The sequence below is a fragment of the Pogona vitticeps genome, chromosome 3, assembly GCF_051106095.1.
Source record: "Pogona vitticeps strain Pit_001003342236 chromosome 3, PviZW2.1, whole genome shotgun sequence".
NCBI lineage: Eukaryota > Metazoa > Chordata > Lepidosauria > Squamata > Agamidae > Pogona > Pogona vitticeps.
In genome coordinates, this window is record NC_135785.1 from 115,866,771 (window position 1) to 115,893,425 (window position 26,655).

Below are 26,655 nucleotides of genomic sequence, written 5' to 3' on the forward strand. Positions count from 1 at the left end.
ACAAGACTCGAGGGGTCCAGACTGAACCCATGCTCGGGTTTGAAACTCCAGTAGGAGTTGCGGCCGGTTTCCCCAATCTGGCTACGGGAGGAGGTTTGTTGCCAGATCCGAACTTTCCCAGGGGATCAGAAAAGTCTTATGAGCCTTTGGAATGGCTGGTAACGGTACACCATCGCAATTATCCTGGTGGGAGGAGGGTAATACGCCCTGGACCCGAATACCAGAAGAAGCCCCTGGAGGGAGACTGGGCGAGGCACCCTTGTTGCGGAACGGTTTGTGCCGTTCAGAGTGCCCCCCTCCGCCCAATGACCGATCGAGAGAGATTCGGACCGGCCCCTTACTAGGTGATCACGAGATACCCTCTGATGTGCGCGCGAAGAGGTACCATTTGTTAGATGACCGTATGTTACAGGATCCGTTTGATCCGAAGGAACTAAGTTTTGTAAACAATAAACTTTCTAATGTTGGATTTTATGAAGAGCCTCCGACTCTTTTTCCCGCCTTCACCACCAGCGCCCCCCCGGCTAGAGAAGAACTTCCTTACAAATAGCCAACTGATATTTGCAATATGATCCTAAATGCCTCTTTTATTTCGAATCCAGCTTGAACATTAGTCATGTCTTGCTCCAAATAAGGTAGAACACCTTGAGCATCAGTTTGCTTGCATGGGGAATTAAAGCAATGATCCTATAGCAACAATGGTGAACCTACGGCATGCGTGCCACAGTTGGCACACTGAGCCCTTTCTGTGGGCACTTGAGCCATAAGTTGCTGGATCGCTATCCCGGCAGCCAAACCTGAGGAGGTGGCTGCAGCCGCAGTGCTAGTGCCCTGACAGGCGGAGGGCCAGGATCTGGAGCAGCTGGTGCTGGCGGCGGTGGGCTGGCCAATGGCAGGGTTGGGCACGACTGGAGGCGGATCCGGAGTGGGGTCTGAAGGTACCTCCATGCTCAGGATTCCCCCTTCTGCCTCCACTTCCACCGCTGCCACCTGCTGGGTTGTGGTTTTTTGTTTGTTTGTTTGTTTGGGCACTCTAGGTCAAAAAGGTTCGCCGTCACTGTCCTATAGTTACCACATTCCTTGGCATCTCCTTTCTTTTCTTTTTACTGCAAGAATTGTCCTTTTTGATTCTTCTCTAATAATATCTCTAGTTTAAATGCACATTTCTTCTGGTTCATGGTCAATTGAGTTTAATAATGCAAATATGTTCCCTATGTGAACTTTAAATTCATCAGGAATGTTGTTTAGATTACCCGTATTTTTCGCTCCATAAGACGCACCTTTCCATAAGACGCACCAAATTTTTAGGAGAAGAAAACAGGAAAATATAATCTGTTTTCTTCGCTGTATAAGACGCACAGACTTTCCACCCCCATGTTTTGTGGGAAAAAAGTGCGTCTTATGGTGCGAAAAATACGGTATATTTTGGCACTACAATTCTTTTAGTGTTCTTTTTTAGCTTTACTCTTACATTGGATATTAACAGTTCATGATGCTGATCTTATTTTTGGCAGATAAAATACAGCTTCTCCATCATCTGCTTCCAGTTACATAAACTATTTGATTTCTGTATTCACCATCTGATGATGTCCATGTGCACAGCTGTCTGTTCAGTTGTTGGAAGCATATATTTGCATAAATCTATGAGTTGTTCTTCTGCTTCATTTTTATCCCTTAGCCCAAATTTTCCAACAATATTTGGTTCCACTTTGTTCCTTCTGCATTCCAGTCACTTATGATTATAAGCATGTCTTGTTTTGATGGTCAGTTTTCTCCTGGATTCTTGCATAAAAGCTTTCAACTTCATCTTCTTCAGCATCGGTAGTTAGAGTATAGACTTGAATAATGGTTATATTGATCGATTTTCTCAGTAGTCCGATGGATATTATTCAATCAGACCTTGCATTATAGCCCTAACTACATGTGCTACATCAGCCTCAGCATTAGAGCCACTCCTTTCTTTCTGGGTTTGTCACTTCTAGAATACAGTACTTTGTAGTTGTTTAACTGAAAATATCCCATTCCAGTCCACTTTAGTTCACCGACACCAAGCACTGTAATGTTTATACATTCCATTTGTAGATTTTACAGTTTCCAGTTTACCTTAATGCATACTTCTCATGTTCTATGTTCCAAGTGTATGTGTTGTGTAACATCAGACCTCCCTTTCATCTCTGTGCACATCAGCTGTTAGACTTCCTTTTGGCTTTAATCTAGTCACGTCATTAGCAACAGTGCTATCCATTCTTGTCATTTGCAATTCCCCAGCAGTTGATTGCTTTCCAACCTGGAAGCCTCATCTTTTAGCATTATCTCTTGTTTCATTTTAGTCTTGTCTCATCATAGGGTTTTCCTGGTAAGGAAAGTTTGGCAGGGATTTACCATTGCCATCTACTGCGAAGTACTAACAAAAATTAGCTTGAGTTTTGTGGCTGTTGCTACTCTGGCAGTGTCACTTTCCGCTACTGCCCAGTGGGTGCCTTGATAAAGATGGATGCATCTTAGTCTGGAGGCTCAGCTGTTGCCATTCCACCTTGGTTGATTTGCAATGCAGTCTCGCTTGTAATTGAGTCTTATAATGGAGCCTCCTGACAGCACTGCTCTCAGCTTCACTGACACACTCAAACCCTTCACCACATTAAGGTGTGCATCCAAGAAAGGGGCCCAAGTTTCGGAATTTCCAAAGAAATAGCTGTGTTAACGTGTCTCAGAATGTTGGCAAAAGGGAGGGGGGAGACAAAATACTGCAGCCCTTTAAAGCCAAACAGTTTTATTTCTGTATGAGCTTTCACGAATCGAAATTCACTTCTTCAGACCAGGGGAGAAAAAAAACATGTGGTACTCCCTATATTTATTACATAGTGGCAAGAGTCATGTTCAGCTGAGGATATGGTTGATTGACAAAGTGAAAATGGTTTGTTAACAGAGGAATAGGACTTTCAAGTTGCTAATTTTCAGTTCCTACCAAGGGTGATAATCTAGGTAGATTTGGGTATTGCAGGAATGCTAAGAGTTATTTTTGAAGCAGAGGTCAGAGTCTGTCTAGGGAGACAACGACGGTATTTTATACCTGTAACAGATAACTGGGTTTTTAATATAAGTATTGATAGATTTACAAATTTCAAACACAGGAATTATTAGACAGCAGCAGAGGTTTACAACTTCAAACCAAGAACTACCTCTAATCTCAAAACTGCTACCTAAAACCTAAAAAAGAAGAAGAGATAGCCCTCTCTGGAGATAGCCCTCTCTGGAGTCATGTGTACCCACCATTGATGATGGTAGTCTCAAGAACACCTGAAAATCTTGATGCCTGCAGAATTTCACAGAAGTTCCTTTGTTAAGATTACAACCTAAAAGGAAGAAAGACCAACCAGAGGCCAAACTTCCTTTCCCATTACTGGCTAGGTTGTTCACTATGTAGTCCAGCCTAACAACTCTCAATATCTTAATTTTCCTACGTGTAAAAGGGGGTCACTGTGGGCCTAGTACCACATGGACCTCCATCACTTGATGATAGGGGACCTGTTGGAACACGGAGTGGCTGTATGTGACTACTGTTTTCCCCAACCTCATCCAGATATATTGGACCACGACTTGTATTCCTCAGGTTGATTCTTTCTGGCTGGAATATGAGAATTGTGGTCCAACACATCTAGGCATCAGGATAAAGATGGCCTTAGATGCTAAGCTCTGCTCCCTTGGTTGTCCTGTATCAGGCATTGCTTTGCTTCATTGTGAGCTTGATACCAGAAAAGATGGGCATCTTACAGGATATTAAATGTGTCTCCATTATTCAGCTGCAGCAATGCAGCTCCTCTTTTAACAGACCTCACCACTGAATCCTGGGTGTGTAGTCTGATGACACTGGGAGACTTCCATACTCAGACAGATGCTTAGTGGCTCCCTGAACTATAGCAGAGAATTCCGAGTGCCTCACCAAACTACATCTCCCCCAACATTCCATAAAATGGAGTCATGGTAGTTAAATCCAAATCAAATTGTTGCAACTGCATCGTGTAGACATGATACCTTCTCCCAAAATGCTTTTCTTTAAAAAGAAATTACAGCAAGGGGAAACAAATACCTACAGTATAGACTAGCTGCACAGTGCCTGCTGGTTAGTAATGTGAGGAGTCCTCGTTTCCAACGGAGAGTTTAATCTCTTTCTCTCTCTGACACACACACAGAGTCCCCTTCTCCGCTCTTAAATAATGTTGGCTTTCAGGAACCGACGATTCTTTGGACACATGAGTTTTGCATTTGGTAACAACTAGTGTGACCCTTTGTCAGCCCTTAGAATGAGGCGAGGCATGATAAATAATGTAATTAACTTATGGCCAAGAGTCTGGAAGGTGGCGATGGGGCGACAGATGTCGTGCCTCGCAACCAAAAGAGGGTCCCCTTGCTTCCCGCCCCGCAAGAGCACGCTTCCCCTTTGCTTTCACCGTCCTGTTCTGCGGAAAGAACTGTCGCGTAGCTACGGCCCCACGCGCCGATCCCACCCAGGGCGCAGGCGCACAACGCCTTGGCTTCCTTTTCCCCCGCCGAGCCACCTCCTATAAAACACTTTCCCCTCTCTCGTCACTTAGTCGCGCGGGGAAGAGCGTTTTGCTTCCTTGGCTGCGAGTTCCGCGGCTTTTGGGTCGTGTCGGCCGCCGTAAGTAGCGGCGGTTCCGGTGTGCGCCCGGATGACGTGGCGGGAACGGCGGAAGCGGCGCCTCCTTTTCTTCGGTGGCGGCTGGTGGCGATGGGGATGGCGCCGGCCGGACTTGTGTGGTGCGTGGTGGCCTCGTTGGTGTTGCAAGGCCGGGCCGACGAACATGAGCACACGGTGAGGGCCGCGGCGCGTCACAGCGGGTTTCAGACCCCGCGGAGAGGCGGCCTCTTCCTCCTCCTCCTCCTCCTCCTCCCTTCGCTCCCGTGGGTAGCTTGCGCGCCCTGTTGCAGGGCGCCTGGCGAAGGGGCGGCCCCTTTGCCTCTGAAGTCGGCGTGGGGCTGCGACCTCGGAGTGTTTCGTGCCTTCGGGCTGTCCTTCGTGGCTGAAAAGGAGGAGCGAACCAACCCTTGCCCCCCCCCCTCCTCGCCCGTAAGATTGGGACCAGCGTTCCTCGCTGAGGATCCCGTCCCTGTTTCTTTCGGGGTGCCCAAAACTTGTTGCCCTGAGCAATGCCACAGTCACTTTTCTCGGGAAGGCTGAAAAGTGGGGCTCTCGAGTGGCAGAACTAAGGCCAGGGTTCCGTGCAGTCAGATCCTACCTGTAAACGGCTTAGCTGTGTGTCCTGCTGAGTTTTCGATTGCAAAGAGGACTATCGCCTTTGGCCTGAGGGTACCGCGCACCGTTTATTTGATGATGAAATCTTAAGTGGATAAATTTTGGAAAAGTAACAAAGTTATGCCTGTTAATATATTACGTCAAATCTTGCTTCTCTAAGCGTTTTATGGAAAATCACAAAAAATAAATTAGTTTTTCATATGAACTATTGATGCCTGATTTTGCATTCTGGTGGCTAGATGCTTTTTCTTTTCCTGTGATAGCCTGTACCTTTTGCAGCCCAAACTATGAGTCTTGGGAGTGTTTAGTGGCCAGTTATTTGTGCTGGTATAAGTGCAACAGGGAATTGCTGTTAAATAAGAAGACCCTACAGTGGACCCTCGACTTACGGAATTAATCCGTATTGGAACGGTGACTGCAGGTCGAAAAGTCTGTAGGTCGAGGGTCCATTGACCTACAATGCATTGAAAACCGATTAATCCGTAACTGGCCGTTTTTGTTCCATTTTGGTTTTTTTTGTCGGTCTGTAGGTCAATTCTCTGGCTGCGAGTTGAACCTAAATTTTGCGGTCAGAGAAGTCTGTAACTCGAAAAGTCTGTATGTGGAGCTGCCTGTAAGTCGAGGGTCCACTGTATTTGCATTCCTTATCACACACCAGTCATGTGACCTATCACACAATGAAGAATAGAAGCCGCATCCCCTTAATTTGCTTCTCTGCTGGATTTACACCCTAGCGCTTGCCTGGCATAATCAGCAGTAGGATTTCAGCCACCATATGATATTGGACATGTTGTCTTTCACTTTTCGGAAGAGATATACAGTAGTTGGTTTCCAGTGGTGATGTGTGTGAATGAGAGTAATAGACAGTAATACATAAAGCTTTATAGCACAAATCATAAATTAACACAGTATGTTCTCTCATAGGCCTTGTAAAAGTAGATTGGAAAAGGAGTCCCCAATGGGAAAGAGGTGGGGTTGGCTAAGGAAATGACAGCTTCTTTTAACAGATTCATTTGAACCTGGGGCTTCTCTGCTCAAATATTTTGTTTTCCTTCCAGCTGTCTTGTAAAATAGGTGTTCAAGACACTGCAAACTGTTTCATAGCAAAACAGGACAAATCATGATGAAAATTCACAAGTTTAAAGTGAAGCAGTAAGAGAAAAAATCATTATGAGGGCAACAACAATCAACAAAACTTTTCAAAAGCAATTCGTGACAAAAAGCAAAAGAAATATTTTTATCAAACATACTTCCTTCAGCTGGGTGTTGCAATTTTTAAATTTCATTCAGGAAATACTGATATTTTAAGATTCTGTATAGAGCAGCTCAGAGGCAACCAAACGATGAAACTAAAAAAGATAAGGATCTTTTTTGTTATATGGTTACACCAGTTTGCCAAATATTGCTAGATGTAATATGTTTGCACCAATGTTAAATACGCTACTGAGTAACATAGGTGAAACATGTTCCTGCTTCAAAGTCCTTGCCACTCAACTTTTCAAGAGGGGAGTGAAAGAATGTGAGGAGCAGTGGTAATGAGAAAATAATATGTTGATAATTTTTAAATTCTTTTTAGTTGCTTTTAATTATGAGCAGAAACAAAAAAATACATTGATTTGGAGTCTCAGGAAAAGACTATCCAGGCATTCTGGAAGGTATAGCAGGTGGAGAATATGTGGAATCAGTGAAGGAAGATTTCTCAAAATGATCATTTTGAAAGAGCAGAGGTGCTTAACAAAAATAGACAAGGATTAAAGCTTTTAGAAGTTCAGGTGAGAAATTCATTGGACGTAAGATTGAATAGGAATTCATTGTAGGAATATAAGGTGGAATATTGTCTGATCTAAAGAAAGGCGTATGATCTTGTTCTGGGATTGATATGGGAGAAGACAGGAAAATGAAATAGAGTGTATTGTACACGAAGTAGCAGGATAAATTATAGCACATTCCAGTGTAGGAAACAAAGGAATAAACCTGAGATAAAACCAGCAGTTTTTGCCTGGTTGACAGGATAGGTGGCTGTGGAATTAATGGACAAAAGGGGATAGAAGGGCTGGAAATGGACAAGGGGAAATTTAAACATACCACATTTGAGAAATGAATGCCGGATAGGCAATTGTATACTGTAAAATGGATGGGTTGTAATTCAGGATGCTGTAGTATTCATAGCAGTCTTTTTGTATTGTGGTATCGTCTGATGCAACATAATCCATTCACACACTCACTGTTTGTTGAAGGTAACCCTACTAAGTGGTGAGAATCACCCCATATGAGCCTTCTTGCTTTTAAGATTTACTGAGGACACCTTTCTCTTAGTGTCACACACTCACAGGCTTGTTTGGTGAGGAAGTGAGAGAGGCCTTCTCAGTGGCTACTTCCAGTCTTGGGAATGCATTGTCCTGAGAAGCCAGTTTGGACCCTTCCCTCTTGTTTTTCCATCATCAGGCAAAGACCTTTCTTTTCAGACAGAATTTTAAACAATAGGTGGTGAGGTTTTTTAAGGAATGCTCCATTTATATTTTAAAAATGTTTAATACAGTGGTGCCTTGCTTAGCGATTGCTTCATTTAACAATGAAATCGCTTAGCGATGATTTTTTCAGAGCGATCTTGCGCTCCGTTTAATGATGGTTCCTATGGGCAATTTTTGCATAGCGATGTTTGGGACCATGCTTCGCATAGTGATGACAGTTTGGGTCCCCCTGTTTCGCTTAACGATGGTTTTGATAGCCTCATGTTAGCTGTTTTTTAAATGTTTAAAAATGTTTTAAAAATGTTTAGAATGCTTGAAATCATAAGTGCACTTAATAAACCCTTTGTTAAACTAATTTGACTTTGTTCCGACTCTTTTTAAATTTGTTGTAATTTTTTCCCCCCATTGAGATGCATTGAATAGGTTTCAATGCATTTCAGTTGGGGAACCGTGTTTCGCTTAGCGATGTTTCCTATGGCGATTTTTGCTTAAGGACGGCAGTCTGTTCCCATTGGAACGGATTATCTGGTTTTCAATGCATTTCTATAGGAAACCGTGTTTCGCTTAACGATGAAATAGCTTAACAGCGATTTTTTGGGAACCAATTACAGTACGTATCATTGTTAAGCAAGGCACCACTGTAATTTATTTTTAATGGTAGTTTGAATGTTATATGTTTAAATATTTGTATTGTTTCTTGTGGTGTTTCTAATGGTGGTTACTGTGTAGTCTTTAATTTATTGTGAGCTGCCTTGAGTCTCTTATGGGGAGAAAGGCAGCATATAAAAAAATGAAAGAATATACAGCAGACATACTTTCCTGCAGAATAATAGTTCAGAGGAAACGAGTTGGTCCTCAAATGAAATGTCTCATATAATTTGGAGGTCTAAGGAACGTTCCCTCTAATTTTCAGTCCCACTGGTTGGCGGTCTGCCCCATTGGCACATAACTCTTCCCCCCCCCCAAGGTAGGGTTCCATTGGGACCAGAACCAAAGGGGATTTAAATGCTTGCTGTGGGTGTGCAGAGGAGGAAGAGGAATGCTGGGTGGAAGGTTGGAGTTGTGCATGTGTGCACAGGGGCACACCTTAGAGCAGGGGTGGGCAATTGATTTCTATAAGGGGGCACATGAAAAATCTGAACTGTGTTCGGAGGCCAGACCAACTTTACTTAAAAATAAAATGAAACAGTGATGTTATGATTGTTTTTATTTTAAATTTGTTAATCTTCACAAATACTAAAGAGGTTTTTTTGCGGTATGTTAAAGATAAGCAGCTGCTCAACTTTAGACAAAAAGCTATAAATGGTTTTGATGTTCAAAACTGTCCGCGGGCCAGACAGGAGCGGCTCGAGGGCCGTATGTGGCCCTCAGGCCGCACTTTGCCCAGGTCTGCCTTAGACGGAACCTTTCATTTAGGAATTGTGTACTGGAAGAAAATGATCCCATTCCTGTACTTGTCAATTTGACATGTGGTTTAAACTGCCAGTAATCTTGCAAATGCTTGAACGTAAGGTGATCAATATCTATTTGTCTTGTATTGAAGAAAAGTAACATTCTTGTCATTGTTGCCCATGTTCCCATGGTTTTCTGAAGTAGTGTTCTTCCACAGAATACCTTGTGTTTCTCGAATCTCAGCTGTGATGTAATGTCTGTTTGAACCTTGAAATACCTTATGTATTGCCCACTCTCTCTTTATATTTTGGATTCAGTGTTGGTACAGTGTCCTTGACTGATCAAAATGTTCCTGTGTATTAGAATTAGTGTGTTGTGTGTGTAAAGGACCATCCTTTGCTGCAGTTGCCACCTGATACAGAGATAAGTCTTGGATTACTGACCATCCAACTGATCATCTAAGCAATTGGAAGTAAACATTATTACATAATCCTACGAAACTCTTGTCTTCAGTATTTCAGATATGATTGATACAGCAACATTGTTTTGTGCACTTTTTCACATCCCGTAATACTATACTGTACTAACATTAAGTCAGCTTCTCTAGTGTAGGTGTAATAGTGAACTCTGCTTAAAACAAGGCATGGTCCTTATATCAAGGCTTGTGTGCAACAGGAGGAGAGAGTGAGAAGAAGGTAGAGCATGTGGCCCTGGAACATATTCACAAATTAATAAATTATGGTTTACAAAGCCTTGGAACAATTATGTGAATTAATTCTCTTTTTGAAAGTAATCTGGTTTTAAAAGGAAACCTGAGTTTTATATATGTGTGGACTTCCAAAAGTTTAACCACTCATTCCATCTGCTAGAATCTCAGAGATGCTATCCAGTGTCTTGGTAGACTATCTAGTGTGTACTAGAATCTACCAGTCTATGCTGTATGGTTTCCTAAGTGCTACTGCACTGTTTTCAGATCCCCCCCCCCATATTTTATTACAGTTCTAACAGGAGTTGTGTTTTTGAAGAGGTGCATAACAACAAATAGATACATGTAAGACAAATGCTACACAACGAAGTTATACAATCTGTAGGATATAAATAACCATAACTATTGGGTTATTTGTTGAATAGATTCCATTAATTACAGTATATCTAAAATGTGATCACTGAACAGTTCCTCAGTATTTACAGACAGTGCCTTCAACTGATTGAGATATATTCCCTTTCTTACTCATCATTCATCTGGCCCACATCATAGGCCATTAATTTAAGGCCTTAACCTCCTAGGAGACTATACCAAAGAGGCGATTGAAAATTCAGTTTTGTGAATTATCTTCTGCCTGTCTTACGATTGGGTGTAACACCAGCTTTTAAATGTGTGAATACAGTACCAATAAGCCACAGTATCTCAGAAATAAATCTTGGAAACTCAGTTTAAATTGTTCTGTGATTGATTACAAAGATACACTCCTTTGTGAAATTCTGTTGCTAACACTGCATTTTTAAAAAAAGGCTCATTGCATATATAGATACCTCATGCTTTTAAAATAAAACCAAGAAGTATAAAAATGGCCCAAAGTGGAAGGAGGAATCTTCTCAAAATGACCCAAGAAAACATTTTACTCTGCCAGGAGTAATGGGGTTTGCTGTTCACACATGGGAAGAATGACACTGCCAATCTTTATGGTGTTTTGTAAAATAAATGTTATTACTTTTGGATAATGTTGTTATTTATTGTTACTTGAAAGTGTTATGACACTTGCTCCTTGGAAGCGAGGAACTAGCCAGAGGAAGAAAAGGAACTTTAGATGCTAAAATGTGAGGAAAATCTTTGAAGAAAAATGTTGAGAAAGTTATATTAGTTAGGTTTTTGCTTTTTTGCTTGCTTATTTGTTATTTCTACAGGTGGCTTTAGAAATAGTGATTGAAATCCATTTGGCAGAAGAGCAGAGCAGGTTGATATTTAGTACTGCAAAATCTCTTTCAGTGATCCTGCTGCTGGATTGGGACCACTGCTGGCAATCTGGCAGCGATTTTTCTGATGTTAAAGGAACACCACCGTCCTGAGGCTCCCAAGCCTTCCTCAGGGCAAAAGGGATCCCCAGGGAGCCTCAGAACTTGAAGCAGGGTCTAGGAAATTATAAATTAATTACATCGAGTTAAAATAAAGATTTACATTGCTGGGTGATGTCATCACCATTTAGATCCCGCATAATTACATAACAGAATTTCAGCCACTGTCATTTTCCCCATTCTCACCACTACTGCAAAAAAGAACTTTTCTTTTTCTTTCAGGCTGTAATAGTGCCACAAATGATCTACGTACGAGGGGGTGCTGATAAGTATTGAACCTTTCCCAGAAAAAAATTAGCTAGGAAGCTGTAACTGCCACACTATTCTACATATTCCCCCAGGAAGTCAATGTACTTGCAACATCTGTCCTGCAGCTTCTTAAGTCCCTGCAAATAAAATTCTTCCGACTGCTGGTGTAACCACTCATTTGCAGCATTAGTTGCCTCCAGAATACTCCCAAATCATTGTGCCTTTAGGTGTTTTCTGAGTTTGGGGAACAGATAATAGTCAGAAGGAGCCAAGTCGGGAGAATAGGGTGGATGGGGCATCACTTGAAAGCCTAAGGATGTCAGTTTTGCCATTGTTTCACCTGCAGTGTGTGATGAGGCGTTTTCATGCAACAGGATAAGACCTTTGGAGAACTTTCCTCGATGTTTTTCCTTGATGTTTTGCCTCAAGTTTGTCAATAAAGCACAGTAATGTATTGCATTGATAGTTGAACCCTGTTGAGGGTAGGCCACAAGCAGAACTCCCTTCTTATCCCAAAAAACTGTTGCCATTTGCTTCTGCACCGACCTTTGCACTCGGAATTTCTTTGGCATGGGGGAACCACTGTGCCTCCATTCCTTAGACTCTTCCTTTGTCTCAGGATCAGAACAGTAGATCCATGTCTCATCACCAGTTACCAGTTTGCCCAAGAAATCTGACTCATTTCTTGCAAAATGTTCCAAAACAGCCACCGATGACTCCACAAGTTTGCTCTTTTGTTGGGTTGTCAAAAGTTTGGGGATCCACTTTGCTGCCAGCTTTCTGATTTCCAAGTCATTGTGGATAATGGCACCAACTCTCTTATGTGATATTCTCAGACATATAGCAATACTTTTGGCTGATATTCGTCGGTCCTCCATGATCATGTCATGGATGGCTTTCACATTTGCAGGCACAGAGAAAGAAACAGGCCTTCCACTGGGTTTCTCACTTTCAGCACCAAAATGGCCAGTTTAAAAATTGACAACCCAACGTTTAACTGTTGCTTAACAGTTAAGGGCCACTGTCACCCATAGTTTGTGACATTTCATCATGGATCTGCTTTGCACCTTTCCCTTGGAGAAACAGGAACCTGATTATGGTCCTATGTTCTTCCACATTGAACTTTTCTGGAGGTGCCGCCATGTTTACTTTCGACCGGAAAATGAAAGTTAAGTTAAAATCATAGGTAATAGATTTTTGCACCATTGAATATAGACAAATTGGCCAATACACACTGCAGTTTATAGCATCCTAGCTCAATTTTTTTTCTGGGTAAAGCTCAATACTTATCAGCACCCCCTCGTATGTGTGCATAAATACGTTTTTATATACTGTCAGTTTTAAAGTAACTCAACTTGCTAAACTTACTTTGTCTGAGGAGTCCTTTAAAAGGTTACAGTGTGGCAGTTTTCACTGGCATTTTCCTTTGAAGAGGAGAAAGTGATGGAAAAGTAGCAATTTCTGTCTGTGGTGTATATTAGAAGCTACCTGCGGCCACAAGAACCTCCAGCCAATTCAACCATCTGAAAAAACAGTAGTATATAGAAAAGTCAGAGTATCACAGGAGCTTAATATTTTCCCCTTTCTTAAATAACCAAAGATGGTGTGTAGTTCACTTGCAAACTTTAGGGCCCCCCTAAATAATAGTGTACTGCATAAGACGGTAACTCCCAACAGCTGAGTGAAGCAGGAATTAATTGGGTAAAACAAGGGAATGTGTACTACTTTGCATAATTGAGATAACTGGGTTTAATACTCTTTGGCACCTTGTTGACTGGTTTCTTTGATTTTTTTACCTCTCTTTTCTTCCTCTGTTTACATGTGCAGATGTGTGAATCCTTTATCTTTAAAATTAATTAAAATTGCACAACTGACAATGTGCATAAGCACCTTTTTTAAAAAAAGTAAAAGGGGAGTTGGATGGGGTATGACATTCCCATCATGTGTTGTCACAACCAGCCCCTGACATGTCCATGGCAAAGGTGTGCACACTGGATTAAAACAAAGAAAAAAGTGTTGCAATTTGTAGCTATGTTGCGAATAGAGTAGTCCCTATTTACAGCTAGCCTACAGTGAGTACACTTTCTGTAATTTGTCACAAACATGTAAGTTCAAGCTCGTTATAGTCTTAGGTATAGGGGGCTACTGTTATTTAAATATTGATATATATATACAAAGAAGGCAGCTAACTGGATTTCATGTAGGTTCAAATCAACAGCCAAATAGAATTTTAAAAAAACCTAGTACAGTCAGTTTTGAGGTAGCAAAAAAATGAATAAACAGTGGAATTATTTAAAGAGTAGCCTACCTTTTGCCTTGTAGCTTTGGTGTACATCCTGGTCTTTATGGACAGCTCCCAGGGCACTGTGTTTTAAGGCCAAGCATTGGAGTTGAGACCAGCTGTATTATGAGTGTGACTTGATAATGCTGTGCATTGACAGAGATGTAGAATATTCAGGTTCCAGTACAGTTTGCAAGAGGAAGAGAGTGAGAAATAGGGTGAAGTGGCAGGCAGAACAATTAAGTGTACACTAGCTCATAACCTGAGAATAAAAGAGGGTTGTTGTTTTTTTCCTGTATGGGAGATCAGAGACTGGAGCTCACTTCTTGTGTTCATTTGGGGTTGAAGTTAAGAATTAATCGGTGCGCCCATACTTTTGTGGTGGAGGGGTGATCTGTTGTCTGAAGAATTTTCATATTGCCTGGAATTGCCTTCAACCATAACTCTTTGCTTTGAATTATTGGCTTTTTCTCTTTGAAGAGTAAATTTGTGTTTAGATACAAAGCCTTAAAAGTGTCAGGAAAGCATGAGGGAGACTTATTTGAACAGTAATACACATGACAGGATCTATTGAAAGGAACTAAGCTTCATTTTGAAGGCATAAAAATCGTTGCACTGGGGCATACAGTGGTGCCTTGCTAGATGGTTACCCCGCTTTATGATGGTTTTTTTGTGATCGCTATAGCGATTGCAAAATGATGGTTCCAATGGGACTTTTTTGCTCTACGACCACCTGCGCCTGCTTTAGAGCACTTTGGAGGCTTTTCCTGCACCGTCAGGAAAAGCCTCCAAAGTGCTCTAAAGTGGGCGTGGGTGGTTTCGGGACACCCCTGTCAGGGCTCTGATGGTGCAGAGGAAGCCATCAGAACCCTGGCGGGGGTGCCCTGAAACCACGCACCCCTGCTTTGGGGGTCCCCCGGGGCTTACTTTGCACCATGGGAAGACTCGCGCGGGTCCCTCTGCACAGTGATCGACGTTTGCAGAGGTTTTTCTGAAACCATTTTCAAAGTTCCCGCCTCTTCCTCCAGCCTTTGTCAAGCCTCGGAAGGGAAAAATGCCCACCAGTCCTCCCATGGTGCTTCCCCAGCTCCCTACCCCTTAAGTTCCTTTAAAAAAATTTCCCCCTAGGAATGCATTAATTAATTTTCAATGCATTCCTATGGGAAAGTTGGTTTCGCAAGACAGCTATTTCCGCGGAACAGATTAACATTATCTTGCGAGGCACCACTGTACTCCTAAGCAGACATGCAAAAACTGAGCTATGCTTTCTATGCTTGGCGGAAAAAATGTTTAAGAATTATTGAGAGTTGTAGCTGGCCCTGCTCACTTTCAGAATGTAGGCCCTGTGATCCTTCCTAGATTGGTGTTTGGCCTCAAGGTCAATTTAAAAAGTATATAATCCTTTACTCCTGCCTTACAAGAAACTTCTGACATTGAGAGATGTTTAACAGTGGGACTCACTGTCTCAGGAGGTAGTGAACTCCCATTTGCTGGAGATACCAAAGCAGAAGCTCAGTGGCTATCTGTCTGGAATTCTGTAGTAGCTTCTTGAATTAAATAACTGATTGATTTATCTCATAAGTGAAGTATTGATGCTGCTTTTACTGTCATTTTATGTCAGCCTAACTAATTGTAACTGTTTTATCTTGCCATGGTCTTTGATTGGTGCAGTAAATATTATTATTATTATTATTATTATTATTATTATTATTATTATTATTATTATTATTATTATTATTATTATTATTATTATTATTATTATTATTATTATTATTATTATTATTATTAAAAAGAATTAAATGGAGCTGCTGGACTAGATGAACGTTCAAGTTCTCTAAATTGTATTGAAACTTATTTGAGAAGTAGTGTAGTATTTTTGAGTGTATGGCTTGTCAAAGGAAAGATAAGAACAGTGAATTTCCCATAGTGATTGTGCCTTTTGTGGTTATTCCTTGTTGCTGAATTTATAAAGATACTAGAAATAAGGCCGAATTTTGGAGTCTTCTAAGAACAATATATCACCTCATTTATACTTACACTACATGGTTAACCTGCACTTGCAAAAGCCAGCTTAATGCACTCCAGATTTGGGCAGGCAATTTATCGGCTACCAAAATATGTTCTTGCTTTTTTCAGTGGATAAAAAAAAGTATTCATCACTATTATGAAACGCTGGGAAAGGGTATCAATATAATTTAGTGTTTTGGACTTTAATAGCTTTAACCATTGGCTGTATTTGTTAGGACTGATCACAAGTTGCCTACCCACGATCTAGATACCAGAACTATAACTTCCATAATCCATGACCACTGGTTCTGCTGACTAGGATTTAGGGAAATTATAGTCCAAAATAGTTGGATGCCACCAAGGTGCTTGCCTTTGACCACTTAATTTTCACTAGCAATTTGTAACAAGCAGAAAATGGGCAAAGGCAACAAGATATGCCACTGTATGCATTTCTGATTTAAAACGATGTCCTGTTTATTTCCCCTTTAATACCTCTTCTGTATTAAAGAAGATATCTGTTTATAATCTTTGTTCTTCTTTTCAGTACCAAGATAAAGAAGAGGTTGTTTTATGGATGAATACTGTAGGACCCTATCACAATCGCCAGGAAACATACAAATATTTCTCTCTCCCTTTTTGTGGTGGATCAAAAAAAAGCATTGGTCACTACCATGAAACCCTGGGAGAAGCACTTCAAGGAGTTGAATTAGAATTCAGTGGTCTGGACATTAAATTTAAAGGTAAGCAAAATAGCTTTTGTCAAGATTTCCTACAATTGTATATCACTGTTGTACTCTTAAAACATTCTTTTGGAATCCTGCCCTTATATTGAGAAGTTTACTTACGGCAAGACCAGTGTTCCCTCTAAGGTACATGGGCATGCACAGAGTTCCATTAGTACTGCACACAGGCAGCCGGCAGCTGATTTGTTTACTTCCCAATTTCGGATGAAGCTCCACCCCTCTGTACATGTACGGCGAGGCTCCCATGCAGTGCGAAAAAAACCCGAGAGGGAACGTTAGGCAAGACAGTTCTTTACCGGTTGATCCTTCTCCAGTATTGCTTTTACTCAAATTCTGTGCATGCTTCATTAGTTTCCACATTTTCAAGACTGAATTATTTATAACCTTGCAGAATTGCACCACCTTCTAAAAATTTCTGTCCCAACTGTAGCTGAATAATCAGAATACAGGACTCCCAGGATCCAGAGTGAAGCACATAGGTGGTTAATTGAACACAACAAAACACTTATATATTTCTTTAGTCACAACAACTTAAAGACATCAAATTAACTAGACCAGTCCATGTTCTAGAGACTTTCATTGATGGGATTGCATTAGCTTTGGAATCTCTTGCTAACTTGTTATAGCATGCTGTGAAAAGTCCAAATTCTCCTTCCTTGACCCAGATTGCAGCATACTGCAGCCTTTTTTTTTTTTTTTTGAAAAGAATTCTCTTCATCACGGTAATTGCCACAAGGTAGGCTTGATAATGAGCTGTGGCTTGTGATTGACCAGGCACTGCAGAAGTCTTCCTCAACCTGCATTCCAGCAGTCTTTTTTCTTGCTCTGTTATTCTCAGCTTCTTCTTTCTACCTGTTTTACAAGTCAGAAAATGAAACAAAACATATACCTACTGTTTTGCTAATTATCTAGACACCAGATCTACCTTTGGCCTCTTTTCTAATAGTATCAGGGTGTTCTTTCCCAACATAATATATACAGTTCCGAAAGAACATTTGTATAAGTTAGAATCCAGTTAATGCAAACATTCATTTATTTTGGCTGATAGGAGAAGGAGTTGTTTGCTTTGGGAACGCTTTTTTCTAGCGTTCTATGGAATCTCAAGGCCCACATAAACATAGCAATGTGTCCTATCTGCCAATTACACTCTCTGAAGGTCCTTTTGGCTGTTCTCAGTAACATGTTCATCAGTGTTTCTCAGATGAAGGCAACCATGATGGTACACTGGGCCACTTTTGTGGACATGCTGTATGAAATTGTCAAGCGCAATGGTGCCACAAAAAAACTGGTGCAGTCTTAACACTGCTGTACTTATCTGTCTCTTTTCCATGTCACATTTTTTTACAGTGTTCCTCACTCCAAGTAAACTTTGTTGGAGTTCACAATGTCTGTTTCATGAAGGAAGAATGTACTGCTGTGTTATTATTACAAATTCTCAACATTTTCTGCTGGGTTTTGTAGGCTTCAAAATATCACCGAACATGACACAAAGGAACGAAGCTTGTGCATCTGAACACACGTACAGTGAACTGATGCATTGTAGCTGTGCAGTACATGTCCAGATTACAGTCAGATACTGTGCAGCTCTCCCTGCTCCAGGAAAACTTCTGTGCATACCTATGGGTCATGACCTACCCAGTTGGGTGATAGACAAAAGCAGGCTTCGTACCAGTGGGACGCGTGGCAGAGTTTACCCTAACCTTTTGATTTCAGGCGCCATTTACTAAATTACTAAATTTGAATTCAGTCACCCAAAGCTAAACCCTGAATAGCAAGCTGGAAACTCAGAAATGTTTTGCTAAAAATGCTGTTTCAAGAATGACTCCTTAGGGAGCTGTCCCAAAGACCTACCTATCTACAGTGGTGCCTCGCTTAACGACGTTAATTCGTTCCAGCGAAATCGCTGTAAAGCAAAAACGTCATAAAGTGAAATTTAAAAACCCATTGAAACGCATTAAAACCCGGTTAATGTGTTCCAGTGGGCTAAAAACTCACCGTCCAGCGAAGATCCTCCATACGGCAGCCATTGTCGGTGCCTGTATAGCGAGGAATCCATCCCTAAGCACAGCAGGGAGCCATTTTGAGCACCCAGTGGCCATTTTGAAAACCTGACGATCAGCTGTTTTGATCGTCGTAATGCTAAGAATCGGTTCCCGAAGCAGGGAACCAATCTTCGCAAAGCGAAAAAAACCCATTTAGACCATCGTTTTGTGATCGCAAAAACATCATTGTGAAGTGGATTCATCGTAATGTGGGGTAATCCTTAAGCGGGGCACGACTGTATTTTCATAACCATACACAGTAAAGGAAAGTAGTTAAGGGAAAGGAATGGTAGTAATAGCCCTAGTAGAATTTGACTGCTGTACACTTGCAAAGACAGCAGGATGGGGAAACATAGCTTTAAAAAAAAAAGAGCACCCCTTATGCCTGTGCTGTATCAAAAGAGGCATCTGGTTCAAAAAGTACTGTCTGAATGAAGATATGCCATTAATGGCAATTACTGTAAATGGACTCTTCCATAGGGAGACTGGCAGCATCTTGAGCTCATGGCTCTACTGGAGTTCAAACTCAGACCAGATGTCCTTGTGACTTCGGAGGCGCTGAAGCTTGCAACTAAGTTTACAGAATCCCATCTAATTAAGAAAAATGCTGTGTGTTTGTACATTTTTATCAATAGCCTTTTGTCGCTATACTCTAAATGCACATAAATCAAGAAACACTGGAAGTGTAGGTCCCTGTCTTTGTTCAATAATAGTGATAGGTGCCTGATAATTGGAGCTATTTTCTTTGTTTTTTCAGCTTCTGGCTGACATAATTAAATCATGTATTGTCCCCAAGATACTCATTGAAATGAGGGATAGTATCCCCACATAGATACATTGCAATGGAGGTACACATTACATGTTTCAAGTAGCCGACATGCCAGAGATGCCCATTCTGTATAAATATTGTTGGATGGACCTGAGTTTTCTGGAAGATAGAGATCACATATACGTAGCATCTAGTTTAAGTAGTATTAACAATCAAAGGACCTGATTAATTACAGCTTGGAAAGTAGAACTCTTTCACTTCCCTCCAAAAGACCTGCGATGGTAGCATTTTTGGTCTTAGCTCTGAGAAAGTGTGATGTTCTGCAAAAGAGAGGCCCTGGGAACTTTTCACAAGTCTATGGAGAATCGTTTGAAGTTTACAAAGGCAACGCTGCCTTTAGCTTTGATGCATCGCCCCTTCTGGATCTTCCATGACCCCTTTCTATTTTTTGGCGGGGGGAGCAAAATATTGGGTGAAATTTTTCCTTCTTGGGTGGCTGAGTATGGTTTGAATTGGTTTGATGATCTTGTTAGACTTTGACGAGAGGAAGAGTTTGTGCTGCCTGTGAGCTTTGGAAGAAGGGGAAATGGTATTGTATTTAAAACCAGAATAGTGAAGTTTACATTTATACTGCTAAGTATTTGTTGCTTATCAGTAGATTAGCACTGGCTCAGGGCAATTTTTTATAGGGGCGAGTAGTGTTTGGCAATGGTAAAACATAAAAGGCACAGGAGGTTATGGGCTGACACATAGGCTATGGTCGAATGGAGGCTATTTTGGATAAAATGATACTAATATAAAGGATTGACATTAAGATCAGTCAGTTCATAGTTCATGCATTATTAACACCTTATTTTAATTTTCACAGAGGATGTGATGCAGACAACATACTGTGAAATAGACTTGGATAAACAAACAAGAGATGCATTTGTTTATGCTATCAAAAATCACTATTGGTATCAGATGTACATAGATGATTTGCCAATATGGGGTAAGAAATGTTTGTCAGTATTATATACAGAATTGTAAACTATTCTACCAAGCGGTATACAGTCTTGATATTTTGTTATTTTTCTCTGTCCTGCCATCATTCCTGCTCTCAGACTATTATTATCAGTCCACTTTGAGCCCATGTTTTGGGTTAAAGGCGTGAAATAAGTAAACAATACATTCTCCATCACTGCTGTTTAATCAGGTGTTACTCATTCCACTGGATGGCTCAGTGCTTTTAAGTATCTGGCTTCAGAGGCAGAGACTGGGAGTTCAATTCAAAACTGTCCTTCCTTGACAGAATCTGGACTCAATGTTCCATAGGGTCCCTTCCAGCTCTGCAGTTCTAAGATTATTATATGTACGTACCTCAAAGAATTGACAGTGGGAATTGCCAAAACCCACCATATTTTCTTTCTCTGTTTGTGGCTCTGCCATATACTGGAGTGGATGTTGTCTAAGTTTTAATGGAAATGACACATGTGCAGGGCTTTAAAATTTTTATAATGTCTCACCAGTCAGTCAAAAATTTCACCAGTCAGCCTTGCAATTTATGTTTAAACTTAAATTTAAATTTAAACTAGGCACTTCCTACATAACAATGCGTACCAACCCAAAATAAATATACCCTCAGACTTGGGTTGCTTTATTACCTGCGTGCCTCTGGGGGCATGAAGCTTGTATTTTGAATGCCTTTCTTTTGAATGTCTCCAGCAAAAATAAAATCTGAGCGCAAAAGTGCCTGGCCTCTTAAGGAGCCAGGTCGTTCTGTTGAAATTGGGAGCATGGAATCTCCATATTCTCCAGCATGGGGCTAATCTACATTCTCCTGCAGAGCTATATATCTATGTGCCGCTCAAACTCTCTTCTCACAAAAGGTAGTGACCATGTACTGATTTCTGAGAACATGTGCTGCTGCAAACAGTGCATGAGTGGTCTTTTTTCAGCTTACAGTACTACCCCCATCAGAGGTATCCACTGCTCTGTGGTTAGTAGGGTTTCAGTTAGAAACCCTACTAACCCCACTAGTTGCCTCCAAAACGTGACTGCTCAAATGTATGAATAGCAAGATTTTCACTTTCACTCAGTTTGCTTTTAAACATCAACTGTGGAAAAATGGAATTGTCAGTCTTTTTGTTCTTGCAAGATTTGAAAAGTTTATGATAGATCAAAGGGGCAATAGGTTAAAGACATTCCCTTCATTGCATAACTGTCCTGCATAGAGTGGCAAGGGTTTTCATTTTATTTCTAAAAGCATTTGCTTTTCATGGCAACATACAATGAGATACTATTAATATACAATAACAATTAAAACAAAGAAGAAAATACACATTTGGAGTAGGTAACAAACAACAGTAATTGTTCATTTCACATTCCATGTTGAGCAAATAAAAATGCAGTTGCCTTGCATTGAAAAGGCAATGCAGTTGGGTGTCATGAACTTTTCCATTGAGGCATTTGGGAACACAGAAGACTGTTCTTGCAATGAGTAAAACTAGTAACTAGTTTGGTTTTGCTGGCAATGATTGATGACAGTTCTTCATATTTTTAGGCAGGAGTTTTCCCAGCCCTACCTGAAAATGTGGATCTTTGTACTTAATCACTGAAGCTATAGATCAGTTTCATAAATGATTTGCTACAATTGGGCCTTTTCTCTTCTTTCCACTTACTTAACTTTAAACGGTGAAAGGGGTCAGTAATATGAGCAGCGTATGTTGTACAAAGCTGCCAGACCATTTAGGGCATTTTAAGTAATCATAGACATGTGGAATTGTGATTAAGAGAAAAACTAGCAACCAGTCCAAATTACTAATCTAGTTGTTGCATTCTGGCCTAAATTTATATTTACATAACAGCATTCAAGCTGTTTGTGTCCTGCAGAAGTTGTGGCTGGTGTGTCAGACTAACACGATGAAAGGCACATGTGTTTCCTGTGACTATGATGGATCCAACTCTAACCTGCAGTGCACATTTTAAAGGCATAGAAGCATTGGAGGGCAAAGTTTGCAGATGAACAAGTTGTTTCCCATTTCCTGTATCAGTCTTTAAAGGATTGGGTGGGGAGCATTCTTTCTCCCATGAATGTTAGATGATTGCTGTTTAAGAGGCATCCAGATGGATAGTCAGGGATTACCTTGGCTTTTTAATTTTGTTCCCCAGTCCCTTTTCCAAATGACAGTTTGACCCTCAAAGACATCCTTTACATTTTGCAAAACAACAACAGAACCTTGTAATTAGCAGTGTAGTCCCGGCGAGAGAATTTTGGCTGTTTTTAATAGTCATCCAGATCTGTGCTTCCACCACACATCCCACTAAGCTTGTGAGCCCTCTGTATGCCACTGGAACAGTTGAGAACAAATCCTTGCCATTCTCCTGTTTCCAAAACTTGGAAGAAAGGGTCGTTGTTTCTATTGTGCTAGGCTTGGTGTGGCATCAGCCTGTACAGCTGTTGTTGCTTTTTGCCTCTGAAGCTGTGATGGATATTAGGGCAACTTAATGTGCCAAAAGAGGTGCTGCTGAAATAATGGATGATCCTAATACTCGTGATCTTCCTTCTCTCAAGTCTGGGAGGCAATCTGCCTAATTGCTACATTGCTGCTGTGCTTTCTTAATGTTCTGCTCTTCCTCCATGCTTCTTTTATGAACTCTGGCTCATAAAAAGGCGCAGCATAATATAATCAGACTTTTTCTGAATATGATTCTTAGAGATGGGTTGTTTATTTGGCAGAACAAGCACCAAATATAGGAAGAAAACACACTACAGTACATGATTTTCAGTTTTATTTCCACTGGAGTAATAAGCTCTCTTATGGAGAAAACCATTAACAGAAATAATAGAATATAAACCATACTTTATTTCTTTTAAGGGAAATATTTGTATTATTACTGTCACCTGACTTGTGATAATATAAATTACAGCTGTTTTTATGTAACTGGAAAATTGTATTCAAAAATATATTTATAATAGTATAATTGAAACTTGCACTACTGAAGCTGAGATTTATAAAGTATGTGCCTCCTTAAGTGTTGTTAGAGATGTACAACTGATGTACATTTTATTTAGAAACATGTTTTCAGGTCAAATCTGAGAATATCTGCAATTTCTAAATAAAACACTAGTTTTAGAGACTTCAGAAATTTATTAGTTCTTATTGGTGAATCTCACTGAAAACTGTGAAAATGGCATATAAAGCAAGCTTGAACCTTGGAGGTAGCTGTTAGTTTTTAGGGTAAGGAGGGTGTAATAGTACCCTTTCTTGTGCTGTAACCCTTATTACATGATTTGGTATATAATAAATAATGGCTGAAAACCAGTAGTAAGTCACAGTTAGAGTAGGCCCATTGAATCACTAAGGATTACAACTCTATAACCTCATTGATTCAATGGACATACTGTAGTTGTAACGTACTCCTGGATTTCAGCCAATTCTTTTGAAAACATAATTTTTAAGTTGTCATTTCAGTATATTTTGTATTTTTTATTTTAAAATCTTTTAAAAATAGAAAATAATATATTAGTAATATGTAAGTCCCCCCGCATTGTGATCATCATACAGTTTTAATTTTTTTAAAGGAACAGCTAACATGTTTAGCCCTTTCCCCCCTACTCCAAGATCTGAGCAAGGTTACAAATAATCACTGATCTAGTGGCCGAAATTTCATGGCACAGCTATGCAAAAAGTGTAGCTTTTGAAAGCAAACTGCCATAAGTTACAGAATCTCTATAAACATCAGTTGAATGCTTAGTTTCATGACTCACCATGCAACAGATAATGGCTGAAATCTAGCTATAAATCACAACTAGAGTAGGTCTGCTGAATCTGTGAAACTTACATAGGCATTGATTCCATATCCCCTCTGACTCAATGGACCTACTTCAGTTGTGACCTACTACTGGATTTAAGCCAATGTCTGTGAAGATTTTCTAATTTATGACAAATTGGCATATGCCTTTTGTAGAGCTGCACAAGAAGATACTAGTGTCACTTGTTACTCAGGCACCTGAAATGGTGACTTCTCACTTTGCTGCTTCCAGAAAGAATGAATCTGCTTTAAGTGGCCTCCATAATAGGAGATGAAGCAGGAGACTCATTTTCTGTTCTGTCCCTTTTCCTTTCCTTCTAGCCAAAAAATACATCTTCTTGTAAAACTAGGCAGAATGTTGATTCACTTCTTCCTCTGGGAAAACAAACCGCTTTGTTTTTCATTCCAAATTCTAGAAGAACAAATTTAGTTATACAATATGCATATTTACTTCAAATTTAATTAATTAGCAAGCAGCTAACCTGGTAAAATGTAAAGAAGCTCAAGATGGGGAGTCTGAATTAAATTTCTAGTGTTCTTAGCAGTGTTTTTGATACTCTCTCTAGCTCCTTATCTCTCTATGTGATTAGTTGAACCAGAATACATAATCCTCTATTTCTTTTAAGTTCAGTAATTTATGGGTTCAGTGGGTTTGGTTTAGTTTTGGTTTTTTGGAAGAATTTGATTATTTTGTGGCAGATCTTTGTATCTTTAATAATAATCTCAATCTTAGAATTGCAGAGCTGGAAGGAACCCTGTGGATCATCAACTCCAGCCACGGTCAGGGAGGCACAGTGGGGAACTGAACTCTCAACCTTTGCCTAAACCTTTGAGCCTGCCCAGCAGGTTCTTTAAAATGCAGAATATGCTTGCAAGCTTTCATTTTTCAACAGAGAAGCTTCATTTGTTCTTTTGAAACCAATCTTGATGATTCTCAGATGCCAAAGCTTGCAGTTGAATCCAGTTCTGCTGCAAAAGAGTAGAATTTGTTCACAGATTAATAGCAGCAAGCATATTCAAACTATATAACTTAACCACCACTACCTGTACCTTTTTCAGGCATTGTTGGTGAAGCAGATGAAAATGGTGAAGATTACTATCTGTGGACATACAAAAAACTTGAAATAGGTTATAATGGAAATAGAATTGTAGATGTGAATCTGACAAGTGAAGGCAAAGTTAAACTGGTTCCTAACACCAAAATCCAAATGTCTTACTCGGTAAGTGATTTGCATGTGTTGATAACTAAGGTGTTTTGGCATAATATTGCAAGTTAATGTCAGAGCCTTTCCCAGTTTTTAAAATTGTAGCCATAGAAGCAATGTCCCACATTCAAAAAATCAGAAGGTTTTTTTTAAAGGATTCATTTACCTGCCTTTTAAAAATGCTTTTAACAACACACAGTACACCCAAATTTACAGTGGAAGAAATCAAGGCCAGTGGTTCCCAGCCTTGGGTAACCCAAGTGTTCTTACACTGCAACTCACAGAAACCTCAGCCAGCACAGCTATTGGTGAAGGCTTCTGGGTTGCAGTATATACTAGAGATGGGGGTATTCATATTTGTAAATGAATATGAATATCCCCGTGCAGCTGGAGTTAACGAGGGTCCAGCCCCAGGGGCTAGACTGCCCACTCACACATCCAGCAGTGGTGGCAGCCCCTCTCTTCCTTCCAATCGCTCTGGAGCGCCGTTCTGCTAGCCGCTCAGCAGCCTTGCAGGGAGACTTGTCCTCCCTCCCTCCGCCAGGAGTGGATAGCTAACTGGGAAGAGAAAGGCGCTCAAGAGTGATTGGAAGGATAAGCGAGGCTAGCTGGCGGCAGTGGCGGACATGTGAGTGGACGGGCCGGACCCTCATTAACTCCAGCTGTGTGAGGATATTCGCAGTTGTATACAAATGCGAATACCCTAATCTTTAGTATATAGTACATAAATTCAATAGTGAATTTTTCTAAGTAGGCTTATGTAAGATTGCAGTGCAATTGTTTTGGGACTTACAGTATGTATTGCCAAACCCAATAAGAGCATGCTTCTGGATAATGTGTCTGCAAGCAATCCTGCCTGCCAGTATACTCAGAAGGAAGTCTGACATTAAATCCGAAGGTGAGGCTGCAGTCCTGAGATATCCTTTTGCACAGATGTAAGCCCCATTTACCTCAAAAAGACTTACTGCTGAGTCTAAATACTTGAGAAAGCACAAAGTTGTTTTGGATTCCTGTGGCTATGGAACTGTGGCAAAAGAAGATCACAGGCAGGGCAGAGTGGGAAGATTTATTTAAAAGAAATTAAAGCTTTGAAAGTGCTTCTCCAAATTTGGCACAGAACAAGTTGATTCTATCTACAACCACTTTGTGAAATATGGTCCTCCTGATTCAGTGGCTCATTCAAATGTTGTAACTTTCTGTTTTTACTAACCCTTCCTATCAGTAGTAGCTTAAGGAATGCTGTTTGGATTAGTCCCACAATGTTAGAGATGCATCCTTGAGCTCCTCTTGTAGATACATATTGCCTGTAGCTCTGTTCAACCTATGGCATTTGTTCTCCTTCAGTTCCTACTAG

The 26,655-nt window shown here is 40.5% G+C and overlaps 1 protein-coding gene across 1 annotated transcript in view; it reads left to right on the plus strand.

Annotated features, from left to right (window-relative positions):
* Positions 1–4,612: 4,612 nt before the first annotated feature.
* The window catches only part of TM9SF3 (transmembrane 9 superfamily member 3), a 42,775-nt gene continuing 20,732 nt past the window's right edge, over positions 4,613–26,655 (plus strand). Inside the window, exons 1-4 of the mRNA XM_072994946.2 lie at positions 4,613–4,834; positions 16,293–16,488; positions 20,171–20,293; positions 25,156–25,316. Of these exons, the coding sequence (XP_072851047.1) occupies positions 4,751–4,834; positions 16,293–16,488; positions 20,171–20,293; positions 25,156–25,316 (564 nt within the window). The 5' untranslated portion in view covers positions 4,613–4,750. The remainder of the gene's footprint in view (positions 4,835–16,292; positions 16,489–20,170; positions 20,294–25,155; positions 25,317–26,655) is intronic.